The following is a 16831-nucleotide window of genomic DNA, read 5'->3' as shown; positions in this document are numbered from 1 at the left end:
GCCAGCCACAAATGGACAGCGCCTTTTCCATGAGGCCGCCTTAGTCACCCTACTTAAAACTGGCACCCTCTCCACACACACTCCATTCTTTCCTATTTCTCTGCAAGGATTTGACTGACATTTTATTTTCTGTCTCCCCACTATAATGAAAATTCGATGAGGGCAAGAATTTAGGGCTGACTCTGAAGCGCCCAATAACAGTGGTATTCCATATTTTTTTCATTTCATTTAATTAATACTCTCTTCTAAAAAAGATCCAGAGCTTAGAGCAGAAGCAATAATATTTAAAGAAAAGAGAGGCTTAGGCCTCTCCTTTATGGTTTGGATATTCTGCATGAAAAAAGGCAGAAGGAAACTAACCCATTATCTAGGTGTTTTGTTGTCCAGAACTAGAGCTGAGCACAGAGTGGAGACAGTGGAAGTATACCAGTAATTCTGGGGAAGAGCTTGGGCCCTGGGTCAGAAGTGCTAGGAGTAAAAGTCTAGAATGCCCAAGTGGTTCTCATCAGAGGTAATTTGTGCCCACTCGCCCCAGGACATTTGGCAATGTTTGGGGACATTTTGATTGTCATGATTAAGGGGTGCTACTGGCATCTAGTGAGTAGAGGCCAGGGATGCTGCTAACCAACCTCAGGGCCCAGGACAGTCCCACGCACATAATGACATGGCCCCAAATATCACTACTGCCGAGGCTGAGGAACCCTGGTCTGGAGCACCACGAGGTGCCCTATCACTAGGGGAGATGTTTCCTGCTGAGCTGGCCATCGCCTTCACAGATGGACAGAGGCTGGGCCCGTCTTCCATGAAGGAAGGCAGTCCGCACCGTCCTAAGTGAGCACGCAGCCTTGTTTACAGAAGGCGAGCGTCTCCTTTATTGGGAGGGTGTTACATAAACTGCCAACCAATCCTTAGACGCCCATGAATAAATTGTAGAAAACACAAAATAACTGCCTCTGAATAACTGATGTTTAACCATAGCTTTGATGTTGGGACTGAAAAGCCAGCTGTGCCCTCGTGAACTGCAGCCCTGGGAAGCGGGTGAGCGCTCCAGCCTGGAGGCGAGAAGCCTGCGCTGGGACCAGGCTTCTGACTGGTGTGTCCGTGGCCGTGGCCACGTGACCCGAATGTCTGACGAGCAGGAGGAAATTAAGTGGGTGGTATGGCATTTCTAAGGTATTTGACATTTCTGACCCCCCAGAAAAAGACTGAAATGTATTTTCCATTACAGATTGCAAGGTATGTCTTACTCTACTAAAGCTGAGTGGAGTAAAGTACTTAAAACTATTTGGTAAATTTAAGACAGTTTCCAGATTCCCTATATCTGAATATTAAAAAATGATAACACCCAGCTACCCCAGTGTAATGATCTGGAAGCAAAAGGCCATCCCAACAAAATTAGATATGTCTCCTCAATTATTTACATATTTATATTAATTTTAGACTCAAATTTTAATTCATTTCTGTGCAGTTTAAAACTGTGTAGTTTTATGTTTCATTTTTCTATTTGATCTTATTGTGCCTTGCACAGTAGAGCAAGATGTGTATGTGTGCATATGTGATGATTCTATAAGGACTTCCACTCTGTGCTGCTGTGCTCTTTCGGTAGCTATTCCAAGTCCAAATGTTGACTAATTGCAAAGGTCTCACATTTCTCACTGCCCAGTCCCTGAGCGCCCCAGTGTGAGGTTTCACATTCCCAGCATTCTGTGGCTCTGCCCCTTAAGATCACTGCTTTCTGACCTCTGCTCTTGGGAGAAGAGAAGGAAGAGGACACCGGGGGCAGGGCTTGGCTCTCGGGAAGGTCCTCAGCAACAGAGTGTGCAGGAAAATGGAATGGCTTCCTGGGGAGGAAGGGCGTTACCAAGACGGCAGGCCCTCCAGTCCAGTCCAAGTAACTGGCAGTGAGCAGGAGTGGGACACAGAGCGGAGGGTCTGGAAGTCTCAGGCCACCAGCAGGGCATGTGGGTTGTCATGCCCATGAGTGGAAGGACGTGGGCCTCCATGGCTGAGCCTTTGGTGGGAGGAGCCATCAGGGGCCACAGAACTTTTGCCTGATCATTCTGTTCTGATCTCCATTCACGTGCATTTGGCACTGAGGACAGCATCTTCTTCCCAAGACTGCCCCCTCCAGCAGCCCCTCCGACAGCGCACCAGCCTGCGCACCAGCCTGCTTCTCAAGCTTCATTCTCTTCCTCTTCGGGGGCCACCTTCTTTCTTTTCTTCTCCCACTAAGAACTGTTGACATTTCACTGCGTTCTTTCCTATTATTTTTCTTAAAGATTATATCTGATGTCAGAAACCACTCCTGAAATTCCTCACCAGTATCTGCTGCGCTAATTAATGTCTCTCAGGAAATTTGCACATCAAGCTACTTGCTAAATTATTTCAAACTCGTGTTCCCCCATCAACCCAAATTGAATATATCGAAATCCAAAAGTATCCTCATCCTCCACTCAAAGCATCCTCGGCCTCTTGTCTCATGCTCTGTCCTCCTTACAACTCGCTTAGTTGAAGTCACCCACAGTTCTGTGCCCCTTGGCAAACCAGCTGCTAGTGTGGCACAGTACCGACAACAACAAACCCACTCCGTCTCCTGATTCAGCATTCACACTTCCGGAAATATATCATCCAAACAATTAACACAGATTATGAAAAATGTTGCATGCATGTAATTATTTTTAATATGGAGGTAGCATCTAACATTTAAAATATAAGAAACTGTTAGGTAAAAACATGGAGAAATGTGTGCTACCTTAAAAATAGAAAAGTGAGATATATGTTTGTATTCCCAATGATTGAAACTATATACAATATGCATATAGAAAGAAATACACTAAAATAATATTTATTGCTTGGAAAGTGAGCATATTACCTTTTATTGTATATTGTTTAAACTGAATTACACCTTCTTCAAAAGGAAATTTCTTTACCATCCAAGATTCCTCCAGGTTTCTATTGGTTAGCTATTAAGTTTTGTACATTTACTCTTTACGTATCATTTAGGTGCATTAGTTTATGTTCGCCTTTGCTGTTCCGCCCTCGTTGGAGCTCTGATAGAGTCCCCTGAGGAAGATGCGCTCACTCCCTCCCAGACCTGCGCCCTTTCCTGCCCTACTCTAGCGGCTAGCAAGCCAAGTCCATGCCCCAGCTTAACAGACCATGGGACAGCGCTCTAATGAAGAAGCACTGGGGGGATAAGGACACATATGTAATGCCTTAATTAATAAAGGAAAAAAACACACAAAGGGATTGGGAAAAAAAGAAAGCATTGGCAGAAATCTACTGGAGGGTTCTAGGGACACTGCTGCTCTTCTGAAGGTGGAAGAACATGACGATGACTGTCCACCTGCCGAGGACGGTGGGAGAAAAGGCTGAAAGGGCCTGGATCCCTGACAGTATCATTATGGCAGCTGCTCTGAACTTGTTGTGGGAGAAAAGTAGTCCTTATATTGTAGCTTTTGTCTGTTTTCTCTTGCTTACAGCTTACTGTGTTGCTGACAAATATCTTGCCTAGCTGCCTTCCTGATTCTAGTCTCACATTATTCACTTCACCCTACATTTATTGCTTAAGAGTGAAGGAAAAGAAGACCAGGGAGAATAGTAAATAAATAAACACTGACAATAGAAGCAAAGGGAAAGCTGACATATGAAAACAACTTGGGAGACATTAAAATTAAAACCATATGAATTAAAAATTTGAAGAATCACTGAGGTCCATTTAGTAAAGTTTTTTAAAATCCCCGCATATTTCAATAGTTACTTAGGGCAGTGGTTGGCAAACTCATTAGTCAACAGAGCCAAATATCAACAGTACAATGATTGAAATTTCTTTTGAGAGCCAAATTTTTTAAACTTAAACTATATAGGTAGGTACATTGTTATTAACTTAATTAGGGTACTCCTAAGCTGGCCTTTGCTAAAAACGTCCTCAATCTGATTGAGGTACATTCACTGAGGTCGACCCCTTCCAACTCTCCCATCCACACTCATCTTGTATACTTGTTTCATCTATCTCCTTTCTTTCATCCTCTCTATATGTCCAAACCCTAAAATTAACTTAATAAACTTTACTTACAGTTTTAAGTCAACTTCGCACTGTACATGCGCTCCCGCACGTGGTATTTTGTGGAAAAGCCACACTCAAGAGGCCAAAGAGCCACATGTGGCTCGCGAGCCGCAGTTTGCCGACCACTGACTTAGGGTATTACTACTAGTTCCACAGTACAGTATAGTAATGAAGACTCCCAAGAAATAGTCACTCTACAAAAATATGCAGCCTTCACTGGATAAAATGGTGAGCCAAACATAAGACTTTGCTATAGGAGCTTAGAGGAGCTTAGAGTTAAACTGGGAAGAAAATAAATGAACAAAATAATTACACAATAAATAATTAAAATTTGTGCTATGAATGATCAAATTAAAAGATAAGTTTTATAAAGGAGAACTGGTCTAGTACAAGTATTAGTGGGTAGAGGCTGCTGGCAAGGAAGGCTTCCTTAGAAAACTAAGGACAAACCTGCATTGTTAGAGAAATGAAGGGTCAATGAGAGCAATAGCACTTGGGGGGAAGGGCTGGCACATATGAAGGCCTTGGGCAGGAGGATGAATACTGCTTCTGAGGAACTCAAGGTTATGGTAGCCAGCCTGCGTGTGTGTTCCAACTCAGCAAGAAAAGATGAAACTAGGTTCAATATATTCTGCTTAAGAGAAAAGCCAAGTATGAAATTAGCTTTTAAAATGTTCCACTTCAAAAAATAAAATCAAAATAGTTAACTGCTGAGAATACTATCTGTAATTTTTGCATTGTCATATTTTTTTCAAATATTTAAGCATCTACTAAGCAACAGGCACTATATTAATTTCTGGGAATATAAATGTGAGAGTACAGTCTGTGCCTTAGGGATTGCAATAGGTAAGGAGGAAACTGAGGTTAACAAGAAATAAGTTAAGTGTAATGAGGACTGTTGTGGAGGTGTGGTCAAAGGTTGGGGTGGGGCAGGGCAGGGGGAGGGGGACATCCAAAAGAAATGATTAGTTCATTCAGGGGTTGAGTTATCTAAAAAATGCATCTATGTTCATCACACCATTATCAAATGAAACTAAATAAATGAACTGTGACTGAGTTTAAGCATGAGACAAATCAGAAAATCTAAATTTGGACAGATATCAAAGGCAATGGAATTGTCTAACGGACTTCCAAGTACACAATCCTACCTCAGACACAATACTTAGAATTAGATCACTCCCTGTAGGCTTGGGCAGCCATTCAAATAAATAGATTTGAGCATAAATGAATTTTAGTTAATACATTTGATATTAAAAAAATAAAGGAAACACTGAATTAGACTTGATTATATACAGGTCAGGATCAGAGAGGAAGGTAGGGAAAACCAACATGAGTTTAATGAGATGAAACTAAAAGACTTACACTTAAAATGTTAAGCATTAAAATTAGCCTTCTTATTCACTATAGCTTCTAAGATTACCAGTATACAAAATCCAGACACTTGAACCTTTGATCAGCTCTGGCAATGATCAGCTGTCAAGATAGTCACGTGGTTTCTCTGAATCAGTCTTAGTCTCCATATTCGGAAATAGAAGAACTTCATCAGTAGCTCCAATGATTCTAAAGCAGTCCTTCCAGAAAAATCATACACCCCTATATTGTGTTCACTGATTTCAGTTTGGCTAAGTGTAACTGTAAAAACCCGGGAAAATACAAGGCCATTTCACCAATAATTTGCCAGACAGGATATATCAGATTTTACAAATGATAAACGGTCATGTATAATGCCTGATGTTATAAAGCACACGAAGGTCCAGTGAAGACCCGGGGACTGGGAACCCCTTCTTGCAGGCAGGTAGAAACCTCATGAAATCCATGCCCTTATCTTGGATAAAGAAATTAATAAAAAATCACCCAAATATGATGTCAGATATTGAATGATATAATGAAGATAAATGATATGTGATTATACTGTCTCAGTTGTAGGACATACCTCTTCCCATCTCAGTCATTTTTTACTGAAAGTATTTGATAAAATTGCTTAAAGTGAATGAGCCAAAGAGGAGTTTGATATTTTTTTTAAAAAATTGGAATATGGTTTTGTTACTAGATCCAAAAAATGACACAGTAATTATATGCAGTGCTACATAATAATTCTAATTGTAATTGCAGTATAATTACTTTGACATGCATTTACTATCCATCTCCATCGTAATTATTATGCATGGATTATGTCACCTGTTTTTCAAGTTCTCCACTATCTTCTGGAGGGGCAGACTTTTCAATTATGTAGATTCACTTTAAAACATAATGCCTACAATACTACCTCATCTCAGGAGCTCAACATATAAATATCAACAATAACAATACTAATATTTGTGCAAATAGGTAATGTTCTGGAAAACCAACCCAATACTATTTCTTAGTTTATTTAATAAAAGTAAGAATGTCGGGAAAGGAATGCCTTTTTTGTAACTTTTTGTAACTTAAAATGGTTTACTCTACTCCTTTCTACGCCATCTCTTCTCTTAGCAGTGAGAAGGTCCACATAACACAGGATGCAGGAGGTTCCAACAAATGTGAATGAGATTCCTCATGCAGTTTTTGTTTGTTTGTTTTTTAGAGAGACAGAAGGAAGAGGGAGAGAAAGAGAAAAGTCAACGTGAGAGTGAAACATCGTTCAGCTGCCTCCTGCACAACCCCTACCCGGGATCACATAACCTGGGCATGTGCCCTGACCAGGAATTGAACCGGCAATCTTTTGGTTCACAGGACAAGGTCCAACCCTCTGAGCCACACTGGCCAGGCACCTCATGCAGTTTTTAATGGGAAAGAGTATCCACGCCACACACATTTGCTAGATCAACAGTCACAATCCTTTCAACTATATTGTGGCCAGCAACCGTGGTGGACAAGCACAGCTGTGGACCAGTTCGCCGCTTTTCCTATGTAGACCCCAATCCGCTCCATAAAATGTCATGTTAATATTGTGATAACACCAAATGCTACAACCTTTGACAAACTGTAAAAAAATTGTAATGTATGGAAATACATAATTTTATAGAAAGATAAAAATAGATGAATAATGGAAGTTCTATGATGGTTAATTTTATGTGTCAACTTGGTTAGATATGATGCCCAGTTGTTTGGTCAAACACTCGTTTAGATGTTGCTATAAAGGTGCTAGCTAGATCTGATACCATTTATAATCAATAGACTACAAGTAAAGCAGATTATCCTCCATAATGAGGGTGGGCCTCATCCAATCAGTTGAAGGCTTTAAGAACAAGGACTGAGGTTTTCTGAAGAAGGAATTCTCTTCAATGCTGAAACAAATTTTACCAGAGTTTCCAGCCTTCAGACTCAAGACAGCAATACTGACTCATCTGACTCTCCAAGCCTACGGCTTTCCCTACAGATTTCAGATTTGCCACCATCTACAATGGCATAAGCCAAGTCCTTAAAGTCCCTTCCTCAATATCTCTTTCTTATATTGATTCTCTGGAGAATCTTTTCTTTTCTTTTTTTAAATCCTCACCTGAGGATATTTTTCCATTGATTTTTAGAGAGAGTGGAAGAGAGAGGAAGAGAAATATTGGTTGCCTCCTGCATGAGCCCTGACCAGGGCCCAGGCCAGGGAGGAGCCTGCAACCGAGGTACCTGCCCTTGACCAAAATCGAACTTGGTACCCTTTGGTCTGCAGGCTGATGCTCTATCCACTGAGCCAAACCGGCTAGGACTCTCTGCAGTGGTTCTCAACCTTCTGGCCCTTTAAATACAGTTCCTCATGTTGTGACCCAACCATAAAATTATTTTCGTTGCTACTTCATAACTGTAATGTTGAGACTGTTATGAATCGTAATGTAAATATCTGATATGCAGGATGGTCTTAGGCGGCCCCTGTGAAAGGGTCGTTCGACCGCCAAAGGGGTTGTGACCCACAGGTTGAGACCTGCTGCTCTAGAGAATCTTGACTAATATTTGTTTATTCAGAATATTAAATATATTATGTATTCTCTTTGAAAAACAAATATTTTTGGCTCTGTTTATGACATTATCAAGTTCTGTACCAACTCTTAGTTTTTGTTTTTGGTTTGTTTGTTTTTTAACTTGAGAGACATTTATTTATTTTCCAACATCATGAGTCATGGATATTAGCAATTAAATCTTTTATCTCCTCGGGAAAACACAGCATTCTTAAGTGACAGTTACAACATATGGAGAACTTCAATCCTTAGTCACAGTGTTAAGAGCTCCTGGTTTTGGTTCCACAAGCTCTCTCTGAAATGACCTACCAACCCTTCGTTTTTATAAAGCTTGGGATGAGCACTCTTTATTTAAAACTTCATGAAACCAGCTGAGAATAAAGTTGACATATTGAGCTTATGTACTTTCTATAAAACTAGATTTACATACTACATATTATGTACTTTCCATAGAGCCTATGTTCATCTACTTTTCATAGAACAAATAGTATGAAAACACACACACACACAAAGCTAGATGATCATAACTCCCAGTTAATGACACCTGGCTATTCCTCAGTGGGTTGTCACATGTAACCAAGTGCATTCACCTTGCAGGAATACAGTAATAAAATCAGATTCTTGTGAGTAGCAATTGCAAAAAAAAAAATGCTCTAAAAGCAGAGTGCACACTACAGTTTTTTCTGTTGTAGAGCTAGTAGCTCAGTCAAACCCTTACAAAACAGTTCTTCCTAACAAACATTACTATTTCCATACCAGAAAACATACTTTTAGAAAGTTATTTTTATAAGTGGCAAGTAAATTATAGTAGCTTAACTTTTAGACCAACGTTATATTCTATTAGGGTTATAAACAGTGTTTAAAATGCTATCCTATTCTTCTGTATGTAAAGGTGTTAAATTATGTGTAACAGCCCACAACAATGCTGTGGTGGTATCCACCCAGCAGCAGGTCTTCACCAAGACACTCTGTGGATAGAGGTACTTACCGACGGCAGAGTCATAGGCAGTGGCATTGTGCTCGCCTCTCATGAAAGGGTACGGCGACAGGTAAGCATGTGTGCAGGTCTTGGATGCTGGCTGATTGCCTAGGAAGGAGAGCAGAACAATGGTATGGTATTGAGCACCTGAGTGAGCACCGTTCCTAAAGAAGATACATAGAGAGTCTGGGGTTGTATCAGCTAAATAAAACTGTAGGGAGATCAACAAAGTCAGAGAACTGCTGAGTGAAGGGGGAGACTTCCTAAAACCTCATATAAAGAAGCACAAGGAACCTGGAGCCTGGACGCACCCCAAGCATCTGACCCATGACATAACTCAATGCAGACAAGGCCTTTCTTGTATCACCTTAAAATCAAAGGCACTACCGCTCACTTATTTTCAGGGCCATATCTTCAGTTCCTAACATAATGCCTGGCACATAGTTATTTAAAAAAACAATTGTTATGAACGTCTAAAAAGCTTAGATTTAACCTTGATCAGTTCCAATCAATATAAAATTTACTCTATGACTTGTTTCTAGGGAAAAGATGGAAATAATAGATCACGTGACTTAATAATTCAAATACATTTTTAGCATTTGAAGAAACCACAAGAAAGAACTTTTATGCTTGAAAACTTGAAGACTTCATTGTGTACATTTTAAGGGGGGAGGGGTGGAATGCTCTTCCTTTCTCTAAGTCCTTGGCAAAATCTTCCTCTTGCGCAGTCTTATTCACTCCATTTGACCACAGTCTAAATAAGTTTTGACACACTGCATGCTTATTTTCCTCCCTGACATGACTATAAGATAGTCTGTCAAATCTTTCTCTCAAAATGCCATTTACACATGCTGTTCCTTTTACATATGCTGACTTGCTATCAGCTTGCTTAAGTCTTCCACATATTTTTATTATCTATTCCATCATCTTGTGTAAATATCATACTTGGGTTTATCACAGTAATATTTCATAAGGAAACTAATAATTTCAACCCACAATAAGCTTTAGGGTAATAGACAGTTCTTTTCTTTGTTTGATGCAATAAGATAAAGGCTAACTGTTTTCAGTAAATTTATTTTTGAAGATTAATACAATATAAGGAATAAAGTTGAAAGAATGCATCACATTTTTAAGAGGCTGCTCAACTTCAAAAAAAACCTTAACGTTTTTATGAGAGAATTCAAACATCAAAAATAAGGCATTTCTTGCTATTGCCCACAAACCTGGTTGAAGCCCAAATTGAGCAAACTTTCATCTGCCAGAGATGGTAATTAAGTTTCATTATTTAAAAAGAGGTTTTTTTAACTTTTAAAACAATACATTTCTATTTCTGGATATTTTTAAAAAGAAAGACTTTTATTTGCAATATAACAAAGGACATTCAAAAATACTATAAATGATACCTCTTTGTTAGTTAGGGTTGGTGTATTTTAAATATAAACAAGGGAACAGCAGATAAAGATCTAAACTATTTATATGTTGGAATAAAATAATGATTGCTATAGCCATTTCTACCTACTGAACCTTTTGAAGATACCTATCGAAATTCTACAACTAAGAATCCAATCCTATTTTGTTAATGACATGTATGTACTAAATAAGAAGCTGCTCGTTTTCATTTTAAAGACAAAGGAGAAGGTAAAACAAAAGCGCACTTACCGTACCAGAACTTCCAGAGATCGGGCTGGTTTTCTTCCGCAATCCCATTGAACCAGCATCTCCAGAAGAACCCCTCGTGGTGGAAAGTCACGTTCTCTATCTGCACAGAACACAAACAGGGCACAAGGAACACAATCTGAATTCTCACGTCCAGAAAACTTTGTAAACAATAAATTTCATTTCAATAATTATGGTCAGTAGCTTTCTTTTCTACACATCTCTTCTATGAAGAAATAGACACTTCCCTACTATTCTCCAATTTCAAGAGAAATCAAAAGGCTATCCTCACCAAATACACAAATAGTTGGAAAAAGAAACGCACATTCTGTTCACCTGAACACTTCCCCACTTCGGTCACAAGAAGCCAATAGTCCGATCCAAATGCCACCAAAAAGAGTAAAACCCCTAAAGCACCAAAGAGAGCCCCAAAGAAGATGGCGATGTTTAGTCTCATTTTCAACTCACTGGTTTCCCTTTAAACAAAACAAGAAATTTTAAAATGGCAAACACCTAGCTGCTCAACAAAAAAAAGAATAAAGATTTCTGAGAAGGCAGAATCGTCTTGAGAAGCCTCTCCTAGCTCATGTTTTGGTGGCTTCTCACTCACAACCAGCCGGTGGATTGTATTCCCTTTGCTCACCCCTGGAGGGACTCCAGCCCAGCAGCTGAGAATGACCAGCTATTTTAGGAAACTGATTGAGGAGCTCTCTCTCTCCCATGGGAATCAAAAAATAGCTGACCTTCCCCTGACTGTAGAGAGGGGCATCATGAGCTGGAATGATCATTATTGGTGTTGGGTAATCCATAGGAGTGGAAGGAAGATGGAATGGTACAGTGCTTGACAGTATTGGCCCAGTCCTAAGTGTCTGACAAGCTCCTCTTAGTCTTGAGTGGCCATTACAACCCCAAAGACATTTAAGACTCTCTTTGAAGAGCTATAACAGCTATAAAGAAACACAAAGACTTCTCTTGAATACAACTGACGTTGTAATTAATTTCTTAATTCATTTTGGATATTTTGGGGATATAAAATAATTTGTGGGTCAAATGGTCTAACATAAAACTGAATACAGTTCAGGTTTATAACCTAGACATTTAGATGTGTACTTAAAAGATCCAAGAATATGGTCACATAAACTGTTTAAAGTATTAAAATGTACTCATAGATAGAGAGTGGACAAACAGCTCTGAGGGAAGGGGTATTAAGGGGTGGATGGAGGGATTGAACAAAAAAGAAAGAGAAAGAACTCATGGACACAGACAACAGTGTGGTGATTGGAGAAAGGAGTGGGGTAGGTAGAGGTGGAAGAGGGGGATAAATGCTGATGGAAAATAAAATAAGATGTACTTCTATGCAGCACACAGTATTGACATAAAAACAGCATTTTCCACAGCAGCTCCCAGATCTCATACAAGTCATTTCAAATAATCATCCCCAAAGTGGACTGATGAAAAAGAATTCTCAAAAATATGTTTTCTGGATTAGGATAAAAGGATCTTGTCCTCTCTTTCTTTAGCCTTCTTCATTATAAGTATTCAATTTCCTCAAAAGATGAGCCATGCTTGATACCCATACAAGCCACCTAATAGCAATGAACTACACTTTCTCCATGCCTTGTCTCTATGGTTTGTTTGTTTTCTTTTCATGTCTGAATATGCCAGAGAATATTTTTAGGTATTTGTATAACATTTTTAAACTTGTACTGTCCCTATGGCTAGTGGTTTTATATTCTCAATGGTAACGTGGCACTGCATCTTCTAAGAGGCATCTGAATTATACTGGCTTCCTTCACCACTTCTGTTTGGCATCTTTGGGTATATATTTGGTAAGAAGACACAAAGATGACTCCTCAGTAAGGATGTGGGGCCTTGGCCAGCTCCAGCTATATGCAACCGGAGGTGCTCAGAGATCATGAATGGAATTCTAAGTCACAGAACCAGTGACGGTGAAGGTTAAATGGAATTTGAGAGTTCATCTCAGCTGATCCCTCATCTAATACCTAAATCTCCTTTAAAAGACTCCCCACGTCATCAAGCCATGCCATTTCCAGCATGTCGGATTTAGGACATCAGTAATGTCCACACAGCTCTGCCTTAATTCTGCCAAAAGCTGTTTCCCTAAAGTTAATTGCCCCTATTCTGTCCTCTGATTGCACATGACAGGACTTCCTGATATTTTGAGGAAGTAATCATCTCATGCCTCCTACAAGTGCAACCCCTATGCCTCCCCTAAATATAGGTCTTTTTTTCTTCTAAAGTAAACATCCTATTCCTTTAAGCATCCCTTAGATCGACACAACTCCAAATTTCCTTGCTGCTCTGCTTCTTTGCTACAACTGTCAAGATCAAAGTGAACAGAGTGAAATATCCTGAGTACAGTCTATGGCCTTCATACCACCACTTTCCTTATTTGGATGCTGTGTAACAGCCTCCTAAAGGTGTCCAAACGCTGATCCTAAACACAGTCACATAATCCGTGAACACGATTCCTTCTATGTGATGTCCTGGGCCATCCAGGTAGGCCCCATCTAAATGCATGAATCCTTAAAAGAAGACAGTCTGCCTGGCCGGTGTGGCCCAGTGGTTGAGCGTCAGCCCGTGAACCAGGAGGTCACGGTTCCACTCCCTGTCAGGGCACATGCCTGGGTTGTGGGCTGAATCCCCAGCAGGGGGCGTGCAGGAGGCAGCCAATCAATGATTCTCTCTCATCAGTGACGTTTCTATCCCTCTCTCTTCCTCTCTCTGAAATCAAAATTTTTTTATAAAAAGAAGACAATCTTTCCAGACAGAATGGTCGGAGAAATAAATGTAATCAGAAAGGGTCAGAGAGTTGCTGTTTTGAAGAGGGGGAAGGAGGCCACAGCCAAGGAATGTGGGGCTTCTAGAAGCTGGAAGAGGAGAGAAGACAGCTTTTCCCCGAGAGCCTCAGGAAGGAATGCCAACATCTCAATGTGGGGGATTTCTGACATTTGGACGTACAGGGTCTTAAGTTTGTGTTGTAAGCCACTATCTTTGTGTTAATTTGATATACCAGCAATAGGAAATGAATATAAATGCTATTCTATAATTAATGCAATATCAGATCAAGTTAAGGTGTTTTTTTTTGGGGGGGGGGGGGGCGGGAATAAATTTGCAAAAAGTACTTTTGAGAACTTGTGAGGGCCCAGGCCTTTATCAGATTTTAAGGTTACAATACACAGTCCTTGACCTTGAGGAGTTCCTGAGTTAGGTGACAGAAATGGTTCCTTAGAGTTAAGTACATAGGGGTTGTAATGCTGGCCTTCTGGCCCCAGACACATTCTCCTCTCACCTCACACGTCTCCCAGGATTAGTGTGACGTGTTGGTGGTTGTGCAGTGTGGTGGTAGGTGACATCTTTGCTATTGGGAGAGAAAGGAGAATCTTTTTAGGAAAATTTTTATTTATTTTATTTCTATCTCAATGGTTTGTCATAAAAATGTATGAGATTTCATATTAATACATACATATCACACTAATCCTGGGAGACGTGTGAGGTGAGCAGGAGAATGTGTCTGGTGCCAGAAGGCCATCATTACAACCTCTATAAAACTTTGTTATTGTTACAATTCATCTCAATTTTTGTCTTTGTCACACACACACACACACACTATATATATATAATCTTCTGGACTAGAGTCATCAATGACTAAGACTTTCTCACCATATCCTAAAATGTATAAGCATCATTATTAAAAATGTATATTAAACCAGTTATTAATGTGACCTATCTAATTATTTCCAACCATTCAAGCATGTGCCCCTATTTGAGAAAAATATAATGCAATACTTTTACATCATAAAACTGAAATCTCTTAGCTCAGTCATCCCCAGTGCTTCTTATAGTACTTGACACACAACAGGAACTAAAATAAATTAAAAATCGATGTGTATTAGGACTCTTGGCTGAGATGCAAATGCATGACCTCCTGAGCTACCCAACCAGAGATGGCCTCCATCTGGCCTGCCTGCTCTTCGTGAAACTTGGAGAGATGGAACTTATCAGGGTGTGTGCTTCCTCCGCAGATGCCCACAAACCATCTTTTTAAAAATCTATTCTATACTCTTATGAAAAAATGAAATAAAACTTATAATCCAAGGATCAAAAAGTATCTTCTTCAGAAAATGAGATCCTTTGCCAGTCATTTGAAACTCTTCTAACGTTCCATGATTCTCAAATATTTCTACCAGCCATTCAGCGTCTCTCCCCTGTGCTCTCTCAGCAGCCTAGAAAGTTGTCTGCGCAGCAGAAAAATTGTTAAACAGCTGTGTTCTCGTGATCTCTACAAATCTGGGCACAGGTTCCCTTTTCACTTTCTTCCTCCTTCTAGTGGAAGGCCAGGAGATGAGGAGACAGCCACACCTGGCACCAACCTCAATGCACAAGAATCCTATAATGAAACAACTCCACTGCTACTGCGCGTACCTATCCCTTATGTGAATATTGGACCCACTTTCATGTTGATATGACTGTCACGCTGACTCTGCCAGGCCACAAGCATAAGCATGGTGTCTCCGGGTCCCGCCTGCGGGAGCGCTGGACTATCAAAAATGTAAACCAGCCGAAACCGATTTGGCTCAGTGGATAGAGCGTCGGCCTGCAGACTGAAAGGTCCCAGGTTCGATTCCGGTCAAGGGCATGTACCTGGGTTGCGGGCACATCCCCAGTAGGAGATGTGCAGGAGGCGGCTGATCGATGTTTCTCTCTCATCGATGTTTCTAACTCTCTATCTCTCTCCCTTCCTCTCTGTAAAAAATCAATAAAATATATTAAAAAAAATGTAAACCAAGATGAATAATAGTAACTAATACTCCTGCGCACCCACCATGTGGCAGACACCAGAGTAAGCACATTAAATACTTTAAATACAACTAAGTCTTCAATAGGCAGAGTATGAAAGGACCAGTTTTTCAGTAGGTGTCCATTCTCTTGGTCAGAAATTTTAACATATAAAAGTCTTGATCATAGGAGTTAAAGATTTCCTTGGTCACATGAAGAAGTCCAGAGGTTTTATTCTTTTTATGGCCAAGTAATATTCCACTGCATTTATGTATCATTGTGTTATCTAATCATCTATCGATGGACACTTAGGCTGCTTCCATATCTTGGCTATTGTAAATAATGCCACAATGAACAAAGGGGTGCATATATCTTTTTTAATTAATGTTTTAGATCTCCTCAGATACATATCCAGAAGTGGGATTGCTGGGTCATATGGTAGTTTTAATTTTTAAGAAACCTCTACACTGTGTTCCATAGTGACTTCACCAATTTGCAATCCCACCAACTGTGCATGAGGGTTTCTTTCTCTCCACATCCTTGCCAACACTTTTGTTTATTGATTTATTGATGATAGCCATTATGAGATTTTACCATTTGCAACAACAAGAATGAACCTAAAGTTATTATGCTACGTGAAAGAAGACAAAGACAGGCACTCTATCATTTCATATGTGAAATCTAAAAACAAAACAAACAAAACAGAAACAAACCCATAAATGTACAGAATAATCTGATGGTGCCAGGTGGGTACCAGACTTAGCAGGGGAATCAGAGAGTAAGTTATTGTTAACTGTCATTGAAAAGGGTTTTAAATTTTAAAAAAAAAAAAAAGGCCAAAGGTAAGCAGAGAGAGATCTGCATGGACCCTCACTGCCAAAGGTAATCCCCAATACTTTATGTGTTATGTTCTACGTTTATGTCCTCAATGTTAGTCATGGCTCCGCCACAGCTTTCAACCTTGAGTTCCCTGTACCCCCAAAGCTAAATGAAGAGGCAAGGAGCTGAGTGGGGACGTGGGAGTGACCCTCCAGGACAGTGTGAACCGGGGCCAAGAATAGGAACTGCAGGCACCAGCTCCCTTGCCACATCCCCCCCTCCTCCCATGAACAATCTTTCAGAATGAGGATTTCGAGGAATTAAGAAAACCGTTTTCTTCCCAGATGAGTAATCTTGGGCAAATTGCTCAACCCCATGAGCCTTCTTTTATAGGGAAAATGGGAGCAATGCTCCAGAGGGCGATTGGGGCTATCAGGTAAGAGGAAAAGTGCCAAATAGGTTGATGCGTCATACATTGGGCTTCTTTCTCTCCTGCCGTTAGTTGAAGATCATTCTTGATGAAAAAGTTTTAAAAGGAATAAAATAAAATAAAAGTCCCTATGCTAACATTCCAGATCTGACTCG

The 16831-nt window shown here is 40.1% G+C and overlaps 1 protein-coding gene and 1 non-coding gene across 2 annotated transcripts in view; both read right to left on the bottom strand.

Annotated features, from left to right (window-relative positions):
• The window catches only part of TMEM182 (transmembrane protein 182), a 64244-nt gene extending 53010 nt beyond the window's left edge, over positions 1–11234 (bottom strand). Inside the window, exons 1-3 of the mRNA XM_070429837.1 lie at positions 10953–11234; positions 10631–10730; positions 8981–9079 (exon numbers count right to left, since the gene is read on the bottom strand). Coding sequence (XP_070285938.1) covers positions 8981–9079; positions 10631–10730; positions 10953–11084 — 331 coding nt within the window. The 5' untranslated portion in view covers positions 11085–11234. The remainder of the gene's footprint in view (positions 1–8980; positions 9080–10630; positions 10731–10952) is intronic.
• On the bottom strand, positions 8173–8299 carry LOC139020236 (small nucleolar RNA SNORA25). The gene has a single exon (XR_011473247.1). It is a non-coding gene; the product is annotated as a small nucleolar RNA SNORA25 (small nucleolar RNA).
• Positions 11235–16831: the final 5597 nt, after the last annotated feature.

This window comes from Myotis yumanensis, unplaced genomic scaffold, assembly GCF_028538775.1.
Source record: "Myotis yumanensis isolate MYYU_CA2020_CCGP unplaced genomic scaffold, mMyoYum1.0.hap1 SCAF_11, whole genome shotgun sequence".
NCBI classification, from domain to species: domain Eukaryota; kingdom Metazoa; phylum Chordata; class Mammalia; order Chiroptera; family Vespertilionidae; genus Myotis; species Myotis yumanensis.
The sequence above is the reverse complement of the archived record's forward strand: the minus strand, read 5'-3'. Positions and strand labels throughout refer to the sequence as shown.